This window comes from Phascolarctos cinereus, unplaced genomic scaffold (assembly GCF_003287225.1).
Source record: "Phascolarctos cinereus isolate Bilbo 61053 unplaced genomic scaffold, phaCin_HiC Scaffold_5;HRSCAF=322, whole genome shotgun sequence".
NCBI classification, from domain to species: Eukaryota; Metazoa; Chordata; class Mammalia; order Diprotodontia; family Phascolarctidae; genus Phascolarctos; species Phascolarctos cinereus.
The window spans coordinates 52,998,646-53,016,414 of record NW_027555958.1 but is presented as its reverse complement, the minus strand read 5'-3'; the positions used below and the strand labels follow the sequence as shown (position 1 = coordinate 53,016,414).

General features: G+C 39.0%; 1 protein-coding gene across 5 annotated transcripts in view; it reads right to left on the bottom strand.

Annotated features, from left to right (window-relative positions):
- Positions 1-60: 60 nt before the first annotated feature.
- Positions 61-17,769, bottom strand: part of CSDE1 (cold shock domain containing E1) — a 55,421-nt gene continuing 37,712 nt past the window's right edge. For 3 of the 5 annotated variants that reach the window (XM_021002340.2, XM_021002357.2, XM_021002374.2), the window contains 10 exons: positions 15,136-15,303; positions 14,883-15,047; positions 10,942-11,049; positions 9,577-9,752; positions 9,193-9,305; positions 8,115-8,234; positions 5,674-5,852; positions 5,388-5,551; positions 1,772-1,904; positions 61-1,358 (listed from right to left, as the gene is read on the bottom strand). In XM_021002340.2, the coding sequence (XP_020857999.1) occupies positions 1,311-1,358; positions 1,772-1,904; positions 5,388-5,551; positions 5,674-5,852; positions 8,115-8,234; positions 9,193-9,305; positions 9,577-9,752; positions 10,942-11,049; positions 14,883-15,047; positions 15,136-15,303 (1,374 nt within the window). In that variant the 3' untranslated portion in view covers positions 61-1,310. The remainder of the gene's footprint in view (positions 1,359-1,771; positions 1,905-5,387; positions 5,552-5,673; positions 5,853-8,114; positions 8,235-9,192; positions 9,306-9,576; positions 9,753-10,941; positions 11,050-14,882; positions 15,048-15,135; positions 15,304-17,769) is intronic. The other 2 variants (XM_021002349.2, XM_021002367.2) reach the window with 1 other exon arrangement.

Sequence of the window (17,769 nt, the reverse complement as noted above, 5' to 3'; positions counted from 1 at the left end):
ACCCAGCCCCCCACTCCCCCTCCCCGCGTCTGGATAATGAAAGCGCTCAGTGGCTATAGGTTTTTTGTCTCAAAATCAGTAAAACTTTATTCTATTCCATTCTTTCGCCATTAACAGAAAATCGGAGAAAGCAAAAAGTGTTTCGTGTTTACAAAGATAAACGCGGCCTCGTCTCTCAGAGCAGATCATAACTTCAAAACGGAAGGGGAAGACAAGGGGTGCGGGGCGCCCCCCACCCCCGCCGGGCAGGCCCAGTCGCCCCCGGACTCGTCCCACCTCCCCAGGCCCGGGGGCCGCAGGAGAGGAGGGCGCAGACCCCGGGGGCCAACCGGGCCTGGGTGCGAGTCGGGCAGAGCCAACAGGCCCGGGGGTCGGTCTCTTACAAGGCCCTGGGCCCAGGGCGGCTGCTTGGAAAGAAAACAGGATTCATTTCAGGCACAACTTTTTTTTTATTTTTTTTTTTTTGTTTTTGTTTTTAAATCAGTAAAAGAAACTGGGATCTAGAAGCTGCAGTGTCCTAAGCAGCAAGTTTGTGCATCATCCTTTGTTTTTTAAATATGTTTAAATTACCACACTTTGATGGCACACCTCATCCAAATGAAATTCTGCACCATACATACTAATCATAGTAAAGTTATAAAAAAAAAAAACCCCTTAGATATACTCTGGAAGATACTTCTCACTGAAATCTAACAACTTCGCTAAGTGGACTGTGACAAGATTATAAATGAGATATGAAAAATAACATTTTAACATTTGGCCATCAACTTAAGGAAATGGTTTGAATGCTTACACAAATTTTTTAATTTTTTAAAAAAGGTAATATAGTCTACCCTCATATGGTCCTCAGAATTAAAGCATAATGAACAGGAAATAACAGGAAAAGAATGCAACTGAGAGCTAAGGCAGAACACCTTGCCAGAAGTAATGAAGGTAGAGTATACACTAAATATCAAGTGCAGAATTTCATAAGGTCGACCAGATAACTGTCTATATTTTTTACTTACACAGGCGAAGTAGTTTTGCAATTACCAGTTGCGTTAAATGCACCAAATAAAGCTTCTAAAATTGATACTATAAGGCGCCACCTTAAGTTCTCCAGGCTGCAACTGTGCATAATTTTAAAATGGTTTTCTTAAATTTATTTTTTTTTAAACATAACATGAGGAAGGTGTTAAAACTGGTGTAATAGCTCCATAGAATAAGTATTCCAGATTTTGGGAGGGATGAAAAGGGAGATATTCAGAACCCTTCACCAGAACCCCCCCACTTGATCATATCTGATTAAGTGATGTGCTTTGTAGATGGGGTTAGTCAATGACACCAGCTTGACGGATCTTTCTTTCTGCACCAAATCCCTGTAAAGAAATAACCTTCGTGATTAATTGCAATTTTTAACTGTTCATGGCATTCAGAAAATTAATTTTATAACTAAATTTAGAAACTACCTGCATGCAAATTTCAACTGAAAACAAAACATGATTTATAGTTTTAGCAACTGTCGAGTTCTTCCTGGTGGAGTCTGCATAAGTCTCTGAGCTAACTATAAATTATACTTTAACAGCAGCCATAGTGTGCTAATAAGCACATCTCTATGAAAACAATTTCTATCCAGTCAGAAGCACTGTAGGCCAGCAGCCTATGTCCCCCGTGTGCTTGATGACTTTCCTGCTTCATTGAGCAGTCTTAGTATCAGCATGCTAGGAAATAAAAACTCTGCCTATTGACTGCTCCACATCTAAGTTTCCCAAATCCTGATCCAATATCATACCATTGAGTTATCTGGTCCCCTTGGCTGACGAAGAACCATTAGGCGAGGAGCACTGGCATCATCTAGAGTGATGCTCTTCAAGCGATTAACCAATCGGTCAGGACGTGGAGCTGCAACAGCCTTAGGGCCTTCACTGTAATACATAGTCAAGAGATCAGAAGAAGCAAGGCCTGGTGAAAAAACAGCAAGTATACTTCCAGATGTACATGTTTTCCATTCCAGTTGTGGAATTATTCATTTTAATTATGGGGACTCTCAATAATGGAAAAAAATAGCCAGACAAAAATTTGTGAGACAAGACAGGTTTGTGGCTAAATGTTACTGGGCCAAATTCTCCTGGGAAAGAGCTACGAGAATCACTAGACCAGGGGTTCTTAAAATAGAGTCCATAACTCCTTAAGTATTTTGGTAACTATTTCAATATAATTGACTTCCTTTGTAATTCTATGCATTTTATTTTATTAATTTAAAAACATTATTCTGGATCGGATTTGTGAACATAAAATAAGTCTTAACCTTAACTGCTGCTTTGGATTACAAACAGAGAGACAAATTCCATAAAGTATGTATAAAAATGATAAGGGACAGCTAAGTAGCACAGCAGATAGAGTGCTGGGCCTGAAGTCAGGGAAGACTCCTCCTTACCTCCTTAGGAGTTAAAATTTGGCCCCAGACACTTACTGTGTGACCCTGGGAGAGACACATAACCCTGTTTGCCTTGTAAAATAAGCTGGAGAAGGAAATGGCAAACCACTCCAGTATCTTTGCCAAGAAAGCCCCAAATGGGGTCACAAAGAGTCAGACATGAATAAAATGACTGAACAACAAAAACAGAAGAGATAACACAAGTGAAAATTAATAGAAAAATTTAACGTATTTACTGTTAACAAAGGCAAACAGCTTCATCTTTAAGAGTAGATTACAACCACAAATCCCATCAGGTAGTTCTTGGTAAAATATAAGCTATCACCCTATCCAAAGAGCACCTCCCTTAACAAAAAAAACACAACCAAACCAAAAAAACCTTATCAAACTCTTATTTATATTAAGAAGATTCATGAAGCCATAACTATTGAGTTGGCAATAAGGGAAGGATAACTGGAGGCTAAAATCAAGAAATACAGGTAATGTGAAGAAATAAAAATAAATGAAAATAGGCAATAAATGGTGTATCTTAAAATGTACTACAGAATTGTAAAGGATCATAGGAAACTAAACTGAGAGCTGACAAAGACCTCACTCAGATCATCTGGTCCAACCCCTTCATTTTAATAATGAAGAAATCAGTGCCCAGAAGTGAAGTGATTTGTCCAAGGCAATATGAAAACTAGGTTTTGCACTCAGTTCCCCTAACAACAGGTAGAGAAGTGGGGGATACATGTGACGTTAAACCCCACTGGCTATCATATTATTGCCTCCTGGGTGATATAAAAACACTTTTCCTTGGCCCTTAAGACCCATCACAATCTACCTTCTCAGGCTTATTTCACGTGACTTCTCTTTCCCTATACACCAAATTTCAGCCCAATTGGACAACTTCCGGTTTCCCAAATCCTGTACCCATCTTTCCCAGGGTCTCCCCATGACGCACTTCTGCCCAGAATGAAGCTTTTAACTTCACCTCCACCTCTCTATGCCAAGCTCATGTGTCATCTTCTCTAGCAGGCCTTTCGTGCCCCCCCCCCAAAACTGTCCTAAGTGCTTTCCTTCCTCAATTTTTCTTCTATTTACTTGTTTACATGTTGTATACCGCAGCAGAATTCCTCTCCCAACAGAATGCAAATTTCTAAGGGCAGAGACTGCTTCCCTTGTCTTATGCCTAGCACCCAGCACAGAGCACTTAATACTTATTTTTCCCAACTGTGGATATACCCCGCAAGATGCCATTCTGGGCACCCTTGCCTTTTCTCTATCTTCTGACTGGTGAATTCATCAGCTCCTTTGGGCATTATCATCCCCATGCAGATGACTCACAAATCTATACACTCAGCCCAGGTCTCACTCCTGAACAGAAACCCCACATCATTATTAAAGATTCTGAACTGGATTTCCCACATGGATATCTCAAATGACATGCTTAAAACAGGTCTCAACTTTGACCTTACACTCAACCCTCTCCAAAACCTACCTAATTTCTTGAGGATATCACTATTTTCCCAGGCTCTCAGATTCATAGCTTCAGCATTATCCTAGACTTCCTCATTCTCTATCAGCTCATATATCTTTGCTAATTGCCTCTTGCCATTCCTCTCTCTACAACACCCCTCACATTCCATCCCCTTCTACTGATAAGGTCATTACCCTTGTTCCAGACCTCATCACCTCTTGCTTATGACTACTGTAATAGCCTCTCTCTTCTTCACTCTAATGCATCCTCCACTCAACTCTCAAAGTGCTTTTTATTCAGCAGGGATCTGACCATACCACTCCCCTAATTCAATAAATTATATTGACTCTCTATTACCTCCAATAAAATCTCCAAAAAATGTTTATTCATAAACATTTGCCTTTCTATTCCTCTTAGACTTTACTCTCCTCTCTGTACTCTGATACAGTGACATTTGCCTCCTTGACACTCCATCTTTCTATTTCTACTCCATGCATTTTCAGTGTTCTCCCCCATGCCTGGAATGCCCTCCTTCACCTCCTCCTCCTGGCTATCTTCAAGTCTCAACTAAAATTCCATCTTCTGCAGAAAGACTCTCCCAGTCCCCCTTTAATGCTAGTGGGGTGTGTATAGATTTTGCATGTTATCTCTGCCGTCAGATTGAAAGCATCTTGAGGGCTGGGACTGTTTTTGCCTTTCCTTCTATTCCCAACATGTGCATACTGTATAATAATAATAATAATAATAATGATAACAAAAATAAAAAAAAACAACTATTAACAATAGCTAATATTTACACAGCATTTAATATGTGCTAATAAGCACTTTACAATTATTATCTCCTTTGAGCCTTACAACAACCCTGGGAGACAGGGCCTTTATTATTCCCATTTTACAGATGAAGAAACCGAGGCAAATAGGCTAAGTGATTTACCCAGGGTCATAAAGCAAGTGTCTGAGGATGAATTTAAACTCAGGCTTTCTGACTCCAGGCCTAGTGTTAATACATACTGTATCACTTAGCTGACTATAGTAGGCACTTAATAACTTGTTTGGCTTTTAAAGCCCCTTCACATCTTAGTCCTAACATTTCTCTCCAACCTATTATGCATTACTCCCTTTCCCGCAGTATATCAACTTTCTGTTGCTTCATACACGGCACTGATGCCCGACTCCTTTTACATGGCTGTTTTTCTTGCCTGAACTGAACTCCCTTCTAATCTTCACTTCATAGAATTCCTTACTTCCTTCAACATGGAACTCAAGCAACAACTCATATACCAAGCCTTCTGATCTCCCAAATGCTAATGTCCTAACTATACTTTGTATTCATTCTAAATATACCTCTACAGGCACATACTGTCTCTGCTAATACTGTTTAAGCTCTTTGAGAACAGGGATTCTTTTTCCATGTTTTTGGATTTCTAGTACTAAACACACCGCCTTGTCCACAATAGAACTTACTAAATGCTAACTGAATGCAAAGACCTAGTAAAGGGAGACACTCACCAGACACGCCAGACATTGCAGGCACTGCATTTGCCAGTACGCTGATTGAGAATCACTGAGAATTCTACCTCATCTCCAGCCTGTAGCTCAATGCCATCCTGAACTTCCTTCACATGGAAAAAGAGTTTCTTGCTGTCTCCCACTTCATAGTTAATGAAGCCAAACTGAAATAAAAAGCACATCACCATTAAGAACATAACCTCAGGGCAGAAACAGTACAGCATATTTTGAATGAAATACTATGCTCCTCAAAATCCAGGAGATAAGGACTGAGATTTAGACTTACCTGATCCTTCACACACTCCACAGTGGCCCGCCGCAGGGGTGTGATGTTGTAGGCCATTGTTTGTGCATTCTGACCGAGGACACACAACTGGAATTTGACACTTTCCCCCTTCTGAAGGCAATCCCCTTTGTTAGCCATCCCAACAATGCCAAATGGATAGACCTCACCTTTCATGTCCCCTAGGAAAGAAACATTCAGAACTGTGTCACTTGTCATTAATATTATAACTTTGGGCATATTAAACATCTAAGAATCTTTAGAATTTTACACAATGAAGTTGAAATCTAAGCTTGAACGTTAAATCCTGGCAAAAATGTAAGTAGAATTGATAATTGTCAGCATTTTACCAGCAAGAGAAAAAGAACATTTTTAAAGACCTAAGTTTAGAGGCAGTTAGGTGGTGCAGTGGATAGAGCATCGGCCCTGACGTCAGGCGGGCCAGTGAGAGAGAGAGAGAGAGAGAGAGAGAGAGAGAGAGAGAGAGAGAGAGAGAGAGAGAGAGAGAGAGAGAGAGAGAGAGAGAGAGAGAGAGAGAGAGAGAGAGAGAGAGAGAGAGAGAGAGAGAGAGTGTGTGTGTGTGTGTGTGTGTGTGTGTGTTGGGGGGGTGCATGTGCAGAGGGAGGATATGATATATCAAATGAGAATAAAAAAGGGAGACTATCTGGCAATATTAGTCCACTGGTTAGTTATGCTCATCTCCCTCCACCGCTTTAAGTTATCCAATAGCCCTTGCTTTTTCCCCTACCAATATGCAGTCATTTTATTCTCTAAAACTTCAGGATGGAAAAGGACATGGGCACAGGGTCATTCCCTGTAAGAACAGTTACAGTATCTGAAGCTGGCTCAGTAGCCTTGGCAGTCTTCCTCCCAATCTTCTCAGCCCATTTCTCCTCCAAGATTCTAGATCACTCAGTCTTCCCCGTCTATCTTCTGTAACTCACACACCCAACCTCCCTGTTTATAAAGTTAACTTATAAACCACTGCCTCATTTCAGAGGTCCTGCTGCCTCAGGCTCTTCAGCACACGGAGAAGAATCAAGTCAGGGTATAGGGTGGGCATCTGGGAGCAGCGGCCTGTACCGCTGAAGGGACATGTCAGATGGCCTCAATGGATCTGGATGTAAGAAAACTAGGGTGAACTGGAGGGAATGACACGGGCCTTCAACCCTGAGTTAGGTGAGAGGAGAGGACATACAAGGAATCTAGGATGTTGAGATGAAGAACAAAGGACCTTTAGTTGTATCATAACATGTTATGAGAGTATGTGCCATCAATAAAGGCTATCAACATTGAAGTTATTTAATTAAAGATAACAGAAAAACTATGAAAATATGGCATAATTACAAAAATAAAACTATGTGAACTGCTTCCAATTACCATATATATAAATCAAGAATTTGCACCAATATGTCACTTATTTTAATGTAGCACTAATGTGTGCAGTCTTTTGTAGCTCTTGTAACAGTACAGTCACATTCTGAAATAACTTTTAAAGGGAGAATTCTCAACCAAACAAGGAATAAGAGAAATTAAAAAAAAAAAGACAATATGGCACATCAAAAAATAGTCGAAGTATATAAACAAGCACTTTTCAAAAGATTTGCAAACTATAAATGACAACATGAAACCATGCTCCAACTCACTAACAATAAGAGAAACAGAACAGCTCCAAGATCTCACCTCACTCCATGCAAAAAGGCAGAGAAAATCAAGACTGGAGGGACTGCAGGAAGACGGGCACACTAATGCACTGTTGGTGGAGTTGTGAAGGGGTCCAACTGTTTTACATTTCAATTTATACAGTAACTATGCAACAAAAGTGACTGAATTGTCCATAACCTTTGACTGAGGAATTCCAATAGAAGTCAGAAACAAAGGGGCAATATTTATCAAAACATTCATGGAATTAAAGAACTGAAAAGAAGGTGGGTGTCCATCCACCAAATGGGGAATAGACAAAAAATCCTCTACAAATGTGATGGAACATTATTGCGCAGTAAGAGAAATATGGGAAGATACGTATGAAGTAGAGTATGAGCAGAACCAAGAGAGAGTACACAATGTCGACAGAAAGGTGACTAAGAGGAAACTGAATTTGGAGAAATGGGAAAAAAGGTCAGCTTAGATCCTGGAGAAGTGAGAATGCCAAAGAATAGCTCCATCTTCCTCCAGGCAGAGAGCAGGGGTCTAACCAGGCAGAACTATGTCTGCTTGTGTTTCTTGGTCCCTAGGGAAATGACAGGTGTAAGGGATCAATAAAATGTATTAAAGATAAGCCAGGTCCTAATTTGTTCTGATCCTTCACTTCAGAGAGGTAACAAGAAGCTTAAGCAAGGCAGCAAGTCCCTCCTCCTCAGTTCAGCACAAGAAGAAATCCGAGATGGCTGTGATGAACACAAACTTGCCACTCATGTGAAGGATGCTGGCGGAGAAGCCCTTACCCTCCTCCACGATCTCAATCATGCCTTGGTATTCAGTCTGTGTTGGATCCACACTCCTCAGGGGGCGGATTACTTTACCCGAGTAGATGGTTGGATCAGCTTCCTCAGTTGTGCCATTAACTACAAAACAAACAGTCCTATCAGACCAGAAAGCTCCACAGACTTACTTCCCAATAAGTGGAGTTAATAAACAAGGGCAATGGGCTCTGTTTGGGAAAGGGAGTTCTGAAGAAGAAAGTTTTCATCTTAATTTGACTACTTCAAAATCCAGACAATCTCAAAAGTCATCTTAATTCTTCATAAAGACCTAATTCAATTGATGGATAAATTAATCTGACTGTAATATAGAATGAACATTAGTGATGTTACTGCTTTTGCATAAGAATAAGGTTATCAATAGGCAAAGGAATTAGGGGCAGCAGGTAAGGTTACTTTTTATAAATGCACATGGAAGCATCACTGTGTTGCAGTGGAGTCAAAAAGACCTTGCTTCTGGCACATAACAAGTGGGACCAATGCTAAGGCATTTTACCAGTCAATGCCCCAGGCACTTGTCTAAAGACCAAATCACAGATGGGCTACTGAAATGCAAGAGTTACAGATGTGCGTGGACAGAGGGATGTTCCCATCTTCATGAAATTACACATCTGCCTGTCATGCACATATTCTTACAGAGAAGAATTCTCTGCTCCCCACAGTCCAGAGGTAATTTAATTTGTATATTTTATCAAGTAACTTAAGTTACCACAAAAGCCTTCAGTGGAGGAATAATTTTCCTCTGCACATTTACTGTTAAAAAGGCTTACATGAAAAGTGAAACCAATAGTGAGATGAAAGGTCCTTGTGTTCCAGGAAACAGTCACTGGCTTGAGTCACTAGGCAATATCATAAGATGAATCATGGAACTAAAACCATCATTTTCCAGTAGAAGGAAGCTTTCCCTTGATAAGGTGGTTTGGGGTTGTTTTTAAAGAGTGAAAATGATCTTAAAAGTCCCCTAAAACCAGAAACAACGAAGTGCTTATTTGCCTTTTGAATATTCCCAAACCAAGAGCTGAGCAAGTCACACAATCATTACCTGAGTGTGTTTTGTTCACCTTTTCCGCACTGACTTTGTTGCCTTTGCCTTTTGACAAGCTGTATTCGACCATGTCCCCCAGTTCCAGGCTATCGACATCACCAGAGAACTCACTGTTGGGGAGGAAATGACATTCTGAATTAGTCTCAGCCACAAACATCCTTCATAGGAGAGGAGACATTTGTCTACCTGTACCACCTCTCCAGGTCAACACAAGCCAGCATGTAACTCAACAGGACTGCTTTATGTGACACGTTAAATTAATGAAGCATTTAATAATAAAAAAACATGATTTTCATTCCAAGACAAAGAATCAGACATGGAGAATTAGATAATCTCTAAGGCCCCCCTTTTAGTTCTAACATGATGAAAGGAACTATTTACCTGTAATGGAAAAAGATTTCCTTATCATGATTGGCTGTTTCAATAAATCCAAAATTATCTTTCAGGGTTGCCACATAACCCAAGAGCCTCTTGGCATTGGAGTTACGACCTAAAAGTCGGACACAAGTTGCTGTCTGCTGACCAGTCCTCTTTGTTTCACTTACACTAAATTCAACCTGTGAAAAACAAGGATGTTCATGAATCATGAACCATTTTTGACACACCCAATTCCCCTCCATACAAAGTGAGCTCTGTTTGCACGTTTCAAAGGTTGTATTTGCTATTCTGTCACTATGTTGTCAAGAAAACTTCCCTCCAAACTAACATTCCTGTTTCTCCTAAAGCATATTACTTTAGTTTTGTGCTACATTATGACTTCCCCTCTCTGACTGTATGTTTGATGTGAATTATTAAGGCTTCTGACCATGCACATCATTTTTATCATGTATCTTCCCCAGAGGAATGATCATCACTGGGCAGACCCCAGCCAAGCACCCTGAGCACCATTCAAAGTCTGTGTGCTTCTGAGGACTCAAAGACCTCTCAGATCCTTTACTTTTCCACATGCCTTTAATAGCAGTTAAGATGTCAAAGTATTCTGCCATTTATTCCTGGAGACAAAGAGTTCCAAGTGATCTCTAAGCACAACTTTTAACTTAGGAGCTTATTCTACTATATTATTAAGAATACAGACTTTCAGTAGCATCGTTGGTGAAAGTAGGGACAGACAATCAAACCAACCAAACAGCACTCGTGCTTGATGGGCAAAGGAAGGGCCATTCCCAGAGACAGGGAAGCTTATGGTCAGTATGCTGTGTAAGTTTGTCTCTCTCACAGCACCTGACTTAGCTTTTTACTTTAAAGCTAAACTGGCCTCTTTCGTTAAATGTACTTGGTTGGATAATAACCAGTTTATCTTGACTTGAACAAAATTTTGCCACTAAGTGACCATCATTTTGAAATCAATCTTCCCCCTGCTTATTTCTTTCTAATGGCCAGCACTCTAACCCCAGCTGCCCTCACACTCAGAGAGGGATAGATACCTCTGCCTCTGAAGCTCCCTTCTCTAATTGGTGAGTGCCTGCTGGAACATCCATTCAAGGAAGTGCCCAGACCAGCCACACACACTTACATGGTAAGATGGTATCATTCACCAACCTTTTGCTAGAAGTCTGGAAAATACAGTTTTTACAACAAAGCAAATGAAAACCTGGGACTATAAAAAAGGGAACCTTTTCACTTTACAAGTGTTTCATGAGTAACAAAATGATTTCTTCCTTCCTTTCTTTCTTTTTTTTCCTCTTTTTTTTTTTTAAACATTCTTGGTATTGACTTCATCCCTTAAAAAAATAAAGATGACTTTGCCTTATCTCCTATCTGAGGAGGAGTGGAGCCTTCCAGGTCCTTGGCTTGATATGCAATGGTCAGTTTCACCCCACAGTCATCATACACAATAATTCCATCTTCAGCCTCCTAAAACAAAAAGTGCCATGGTGAGGTTTGCAAGTTACCAATGGGGAAAAAATTATTGACAAGCTATAGAAAAATGAGAAGTCTGGCTGCAAATTTCTCTCCAAGTAGGAAGTCCTTTAAAAGAGGATTGTCATCCATCTGGGTAGGAGAAATCTTGTTTACAAACAGACTTAGTACTAAATCAATTCTAATGTGGTCTTTTCAGTAGTAGAGTAGCAGGATATTCTATCTCACATTCTGCTAATTAGGAAGAAAGTTTTTAAAAACAAAACATGCTCACACTGTCACCACTACCTTCACCCCATAACTGCAAAGCCCTTCCCATTCCTCTTTACCTAATGATTAGTATTCTTCAAGGCCTAGTTCAAGGTATATTTTCCCCACAAAATATTTGGGACTACTCATTTACTGTGAAATATACTTTTTAGTAGCTTAAAACACAGAGTAAGAATTATACAAGTTAACACTTCATAGATCTGCATCAGCCACATAAATATGGCACCCTAGAGTACAAATGGCAACCCATCCAACATTTCTAATCTTATGCAACTATAGTTCATGCACTTTCACAAGAGCTCTGTAAAGGATCTACCGAAGAACTGAAAGCTTTTTTTCAGGTCTTTTAGTATTTTTGGTTGATATCAGTTTAACATTAAGGTCACTTCCTATCTCTCATTCTTGCTATATGACTGGCCCATCTCCTTTTCTGTAAATACACTTTCTTGATAATGTATATTATGCTAGTTCTCATATCCAAATAGATTGTTTATAGCTCTGGAAGGCTAAAGAGATGGTTAGTGAATAACCAGAAAAAAGAGCAACAATTAAAAAAATAAAAGCTAGTAACAATGTCATGCCAGACAAACTTTATGCCCCCCCCTCTTTTTTCATAAAGTTCATAACTGGGGGAACAAGGGAATGTTGATATAGTTTACCTAGATTTTAACCAAGCATTTAGTAAAGTCTCTCCTGTAATTCTCACAGAAAAAAGATGGAGAGAAGTGTTACTTAGAACTGGCTGAATGGCTGGACCCAAAGAGTAATTATTAGTTCAAAATCAACTTAGAGGTAGGTCTCCAGGGGAGTACCCTAGAAATATGTTTATGTCCCTATGCTGTTTGACATTTACATCAGTGACTTGGATAAAGACAAAGGTGGCATGCTTACTGGATCTGCTGATGATACAAAATTGGGATGACACACACTAGTTGATAATCAAAATCCTAAAAGAGCCTGACAATCTAAAAACATGGGAACAAATAATTTAAGATGGAATTTAACAGGGCTAAATGCAAAGTCTTATAGTAGAGTCCTCCAAAATCAACATCAGCAATACAATATGGGGGAAGCATGACTAGAAGACAACCTATTTCAAAAAGACTGAGAGTTTTAATGGACTGCAAGATAAATTAGTCAACAGTATCACATGGTAGAAAAAGACTCTGTTTCGGGTATGGATTAGACTAGATGACCACTGGTATCCCAACACTTAGATTCTTTCATTCTGTGATTCTGCAAGGTATTCTTGGTAGTTTGCTAACATGTATAATTATCTTCATCATTCATCTTTCCATGCTCTTTGGGACACTTCCAGTTAGGATTCTTCTGAGATAATAGTATTTCAGGGCTGACAGGAATACAGGATTACCAGGAGAGTGGTGTTAAAAAGATGGGTTCAGGGAGCATCTTGGGGATCACTGTGCTACACAGCTACCTAAATGTAATCTAGCTATTCTTAAATTCTGGGCCCAGTTTTTCATCCACCTGCATTGCCAGCTTAAGAAACAATGGACGACACTCTTCATCCCTTCTTTCTCCCTCATGTAGTGTGTTGGGAAGTGACTCACTAAGGAGGCGACTCTGCAGTGGTCCAGGTCTCAATGTGTTCTTCTAAAAAAACTGTCCAAGTCTTTTTTTCAATAAAATCTTGTGTCCATCTGAAGAGCGTGTAGGATGTCTTCATCGTACTGGCAAAACCCTTTAGGGACCACATGTCTCTGATGCTTTGCTCTTGTCGGGCATAGGCACAGTACTCCTACTGATAACCCAGGAGAAGGGGTTCTATAGTCAATGTAGAAATGCTGGTAAAGCCTATTTGCTGTCCTTCCAGTTTCACCTGTGAATGTTTTGGGGATAATATGGGATAACTGGGTCTCACATCAAACACTTTGCAGTCTTGCTGTTCTATCCACTTCTTGGCTTATTTTCCCATCATTAAATGTTCGGCAAATGAATTTATATTCTAAACTAATGTTACATTTGTTAGTTATGTATTTTCATGAATAGGTTAGGTATTTAATGGTTCATAGGTGTTTCAGACTTTTTTTCTGCTAGTGACAAACATCAGTATAACTTCTCTAAGAAGTGGTGATCAAATTAAAGTCTTTTATTCATTTTCTAGGATAAAAATCTTGTTTAAATAGGTCACACTGGGACTACACTACTGGCACATACTATCTTCTCATTTTTATCCCTCTAATTTGACAACGATCTGAACCTCTGGCTCTGATTAGTTAATGATATAAATATACATTGGCATTCAGAAATGAACTCTCACACTGATAATCAGTTTCCAGTCTATTGACACAGTCAATTTCATTTTTCCTCCTCTTGGGAAGGAGGTAAGGAAATGATATCTGATGCTTGCAAAATCTAGGAGCTTCCTGAAGGAAGTATTCATAATATACAGGTGTGAATGATCTGAATAATTCACAAGCCTTTGGTTTTTCATTTACTCCACTGGTAAGTTCCAAAGTCTTTTTTCCAACACATTTTTCAGAGTTTCCTGTCTCAACTCTTGAACTGAGGGTAGGGTTATTGTATCAAGGTACATGCTGACTGACATAGCTTGTAAGACTCTGTTAGATTCCTATTAAAATTTCTTTAATTCCTTCACCCTCTGCAAAAGACATTAGCACACACTCTTCACATATTTCTATGATGATATTTGCTTGTGGTCAACATAAGGTATTAAAAGCAAAGATGTCCTTAGGTACAATAGAAAGCCAACTTCACTATTTCCTTTATTTGCCTGAGGAGAACCTATGAGGTAAAATTTATGTCATTTATATTAAGAATATCAATATAGTTCATTTCCTTGAGTGGTGTACCAATTTATTCATATTTTAGCAAAGTCTCATTTTCAGGTTATTAGAAGATTACTATTTGAAGATAAAACTTAGGACTCAGGAGGATAAGCCTCTCCCTACTTAGCTGCCATGTGCTTGGACAGCAGTCTATATGCAAAGCCTTTACAGCTAGGCAGAATATGTCAGAGCTGGTGCTCTGCTGCCATATTGCAAGGTCCAAGGGTTAACATCTAAGGTCATGAAGCAGTGCTAAAATATGAATTTTGTGGATAAGTAAAATTTATACAGCTTAGCACACCACCAGAAGAAAGGTAAGACAACCCTTGGTGATCTCTCCTCTGAATGACAGTAATTACTGTCTATACTACTCATTTATTCAACAGTCTTTGATTACCTAGGCAGTCTAAAGAAGGAAGTGATCATACTCTGTCTTGTAATTTAAAATATATTTATAATAAAATATATTTATAATATACATAATGTGTAAAATGACAATATATAATAAAATGTATTTAACCTTGCCTTCCCCAAATAGTAGACAGTTCAGAAATTTCAAGAGCTTTCCTATAGCACCTAGAGTGGTTTAAAACTTATAGTAAGTACACATTAAATTCACTTGATTAACAATTCAATATTACAGTATCATACTGTACTTTTGTTGTTTTACTTAATATGACATAATTTTGAAAAGGCGTGCACGCTTTCTTTATATTTATAAGAACATTCTCTCCGAGTGTCAGTTACCTTTTCTTTGCCTTTATTTGGACTAGTGGTTTTGGGATTGGCAAAAGTGGCCTCTTTCTCTACAGTGCCAACAAAGCGGTGATCTGAATGGGTATGGAATGAAACTGTGCCCTTAGGAAGCTTTTTAATCCGAATAGCATGATTTCTTTGGGCAGACAGCATATCCTACAAAACAAGAAAATTTTTCTGAGCTCATTTTATTTAAATAAAAATTTATTAAAGGCATATTAAAAAAAAAACAAAACCCTCATACTTTTCTCAAAAAAACTCCATTACTCACAGGAACCACAGTAAACTCTACTTCATCCGAAATATGGAGCTGGTTCCCATCTAGAATTTCACTGAAGTGAAAGAACATGCGGGCATCACGATCCACACACTTGATAAACCCAAAACCATCTCTCATGGCAGCAATCACACCCTAGAACACAAACAAACAAGTCAGTGCCAGGAGGTGATTCAATTAATTCCTACTATGTTCCAGGTGCTAGACAAAATAAAGTTACTGTCCTATTTTTATCAGAAGACATAAGGACCAAAACCACAAACAAAATACAAGGTAATTTTGGGAAGGAGGGACTAACAGCTGGGGGGAAGGATCAGGAAAGGCCTCATATAGGAGGTGGCACCGAGGATGAACTCTGAAGGAAACAAAAGATTGTGAGAGGCTAAAATGAAGAGAAAGTGCATATCAGGCACAGCGATTATCTGTACAAAGGGCACTGAGAGGAGAGGTGGGATGCTATAAATAAGAAACAGCAAGAATATGAGTTTAACTGGACTGAAGAATAATGTGTAAGAAGCTTAGAAAGGTAGCCTGAAGGGGAGCTTATGAAAGGCTTCCACAGACAGACAAGTTTTGTATTTGATCGTAGCTATACTAAGGAATCAATAGAGTAATGTGGTCATTCCTTCAGGAATATATCACATCAGTAGCTAAGTTAAAGATGGATTGTAGTTGGGAGAATTGAGGCAAGAAGATCAATTAGAAGCTATGTGAAATAGTTCAGATGAGAGATGATGCAAGCCTTAACTAGGATGTTAAGTGTGAATGTAGAGAAGAAGGATCTGGAAGACATGAAGGTAAACTTGGCAACTGATCTGACGTGTAGTGGAGGATGAAGAAGTGTGAAGAGTCAAGGATGAATCCAAAGTTGTAAACTGTAGTGCCTGGAAAATGGTGTTGCCCTAAACAAATATAGAGAAATTCAGAAGAAAAGAAATGGTTTGGATTTTTGTTTTTGTTTCTTTTTTTTTTAAATGGGGTTGAGGGGGAGAGAAAGAGCTTTTATCTTGAACAAGCTGAGTTTGAGATACCTATGGGACACCTAATTTATAATACCTAATAGGCAACAGGTGATATGATCCTCAAGCTCTGTAGAAAGAAGGTAAGCCTGAATATACATACCTGGGAGACATCTGTCCAGAGATCATAATTGAATCCATGGGAACTTAGGAGGTCTCCAGAGAATGTAGATATAAAAAAAAGAGCTCAGAACAGACTGGCTGGGGTACAGCCAGTCAGGGTTCATATGGATGATCCAGAAAAAAGAGACTTCTTAAGGAGGACCAAGGGAGAACAATTATCACAAAAACCCAGAGTGGAGACATTGTTCAGGAGAGGGAGTTCCACAAAAGCTGCTGAGGTTAAAAAAAAAATGAGGCCATCATATTGGCAATCAAGAAATCATTAAATAATTTTGTCAAGAGCAGTTTCAGTTAAGAGATGAAGTAAGGAAGCCAGTTTACAAAGGACTGGAAAATGAGAAATGGAGGTAACAAGTGTTTTCAAGAGTTTATTTATAAAAAGGAGAGATAAAAGATAATATTAAACGGATGGTAAGGTCCAATCAGGGTTTAAGAATGAAGGAGACCTGGGCATCACTGTAAATAGAAACGAATCAGCCAGTAGATAGGAAGAGACTTAAAACTGGAGGTGGAGGGAGTGATGGTAGGGGCATTCTACCTGCTGGAGGAGACAGGAAAGAACAGGTTAAAAGAAATAATGGGGGTGGGGGAGAGGTTATCCTTGGTGAGAAGGGCCAACTCTGTATCAGAGAGTGGAGGAAAGAATGGGTGACAATGTCAGGAGGTTTACTGAGGTAGAATCAGGTGTAATGGAAAGAGTGTTGGACCTTGGAGTCAGAAAAAGCTCCAGTTCAAACCTAACTTCTGTTACTTACTAGTTGTATGTTCAGGCCTAATTCACTTAACTACTGTTAGCCTATTAACAGCAGGATGAGGATATCTTCTGTAATTCTTGAGGCTGTCAAAGGGCTCAAATAAGTTATGGAATATAAAGCATTTTGCAAAATTTAAATGCAATATAAAAAGTTATTTACTAAAACAACAATGAAGAAGAGTTATCCTGTTACATAGGAACTCTGTAGAATCAGATACAAATTTAAATTGACCAACTAAGCTATAGTGAAAATTTTAGAGTACTATATACACACATTCACAACTCTTTCAATAGAGAAAGCCTAATACCCTTGTAACAGGTTTTTTTTTTCCCTTTGAAATTCATCTCTGGCAATTATATATCATATAAGCTGGTTACATGTAATTAACATTTGTATCTTAACAATTTTTAAAGCCTCATATCAGAAAAGATCTAAGCTCCTATTCTCATTATACTTGTAGTACTACAGTTACAATTTAGTTCTTTTCCTTTACAAACACTCAAAAAATATATTACACAGAAGTAGGGTAGTGACACTCAGTCAGCCTGGCATTTATTAAGATCCTATTATGTGCCAGGCACTGGTCTATGCCCTGAAGATACAAAGAAAGGCAAAAAATAGTCTCTGCTCTCAAGAAGCACACAGACTAATGGGGGAGGATCACAGGCAAACAAATATGTACAGATAAGCTACAGACAGAAAAA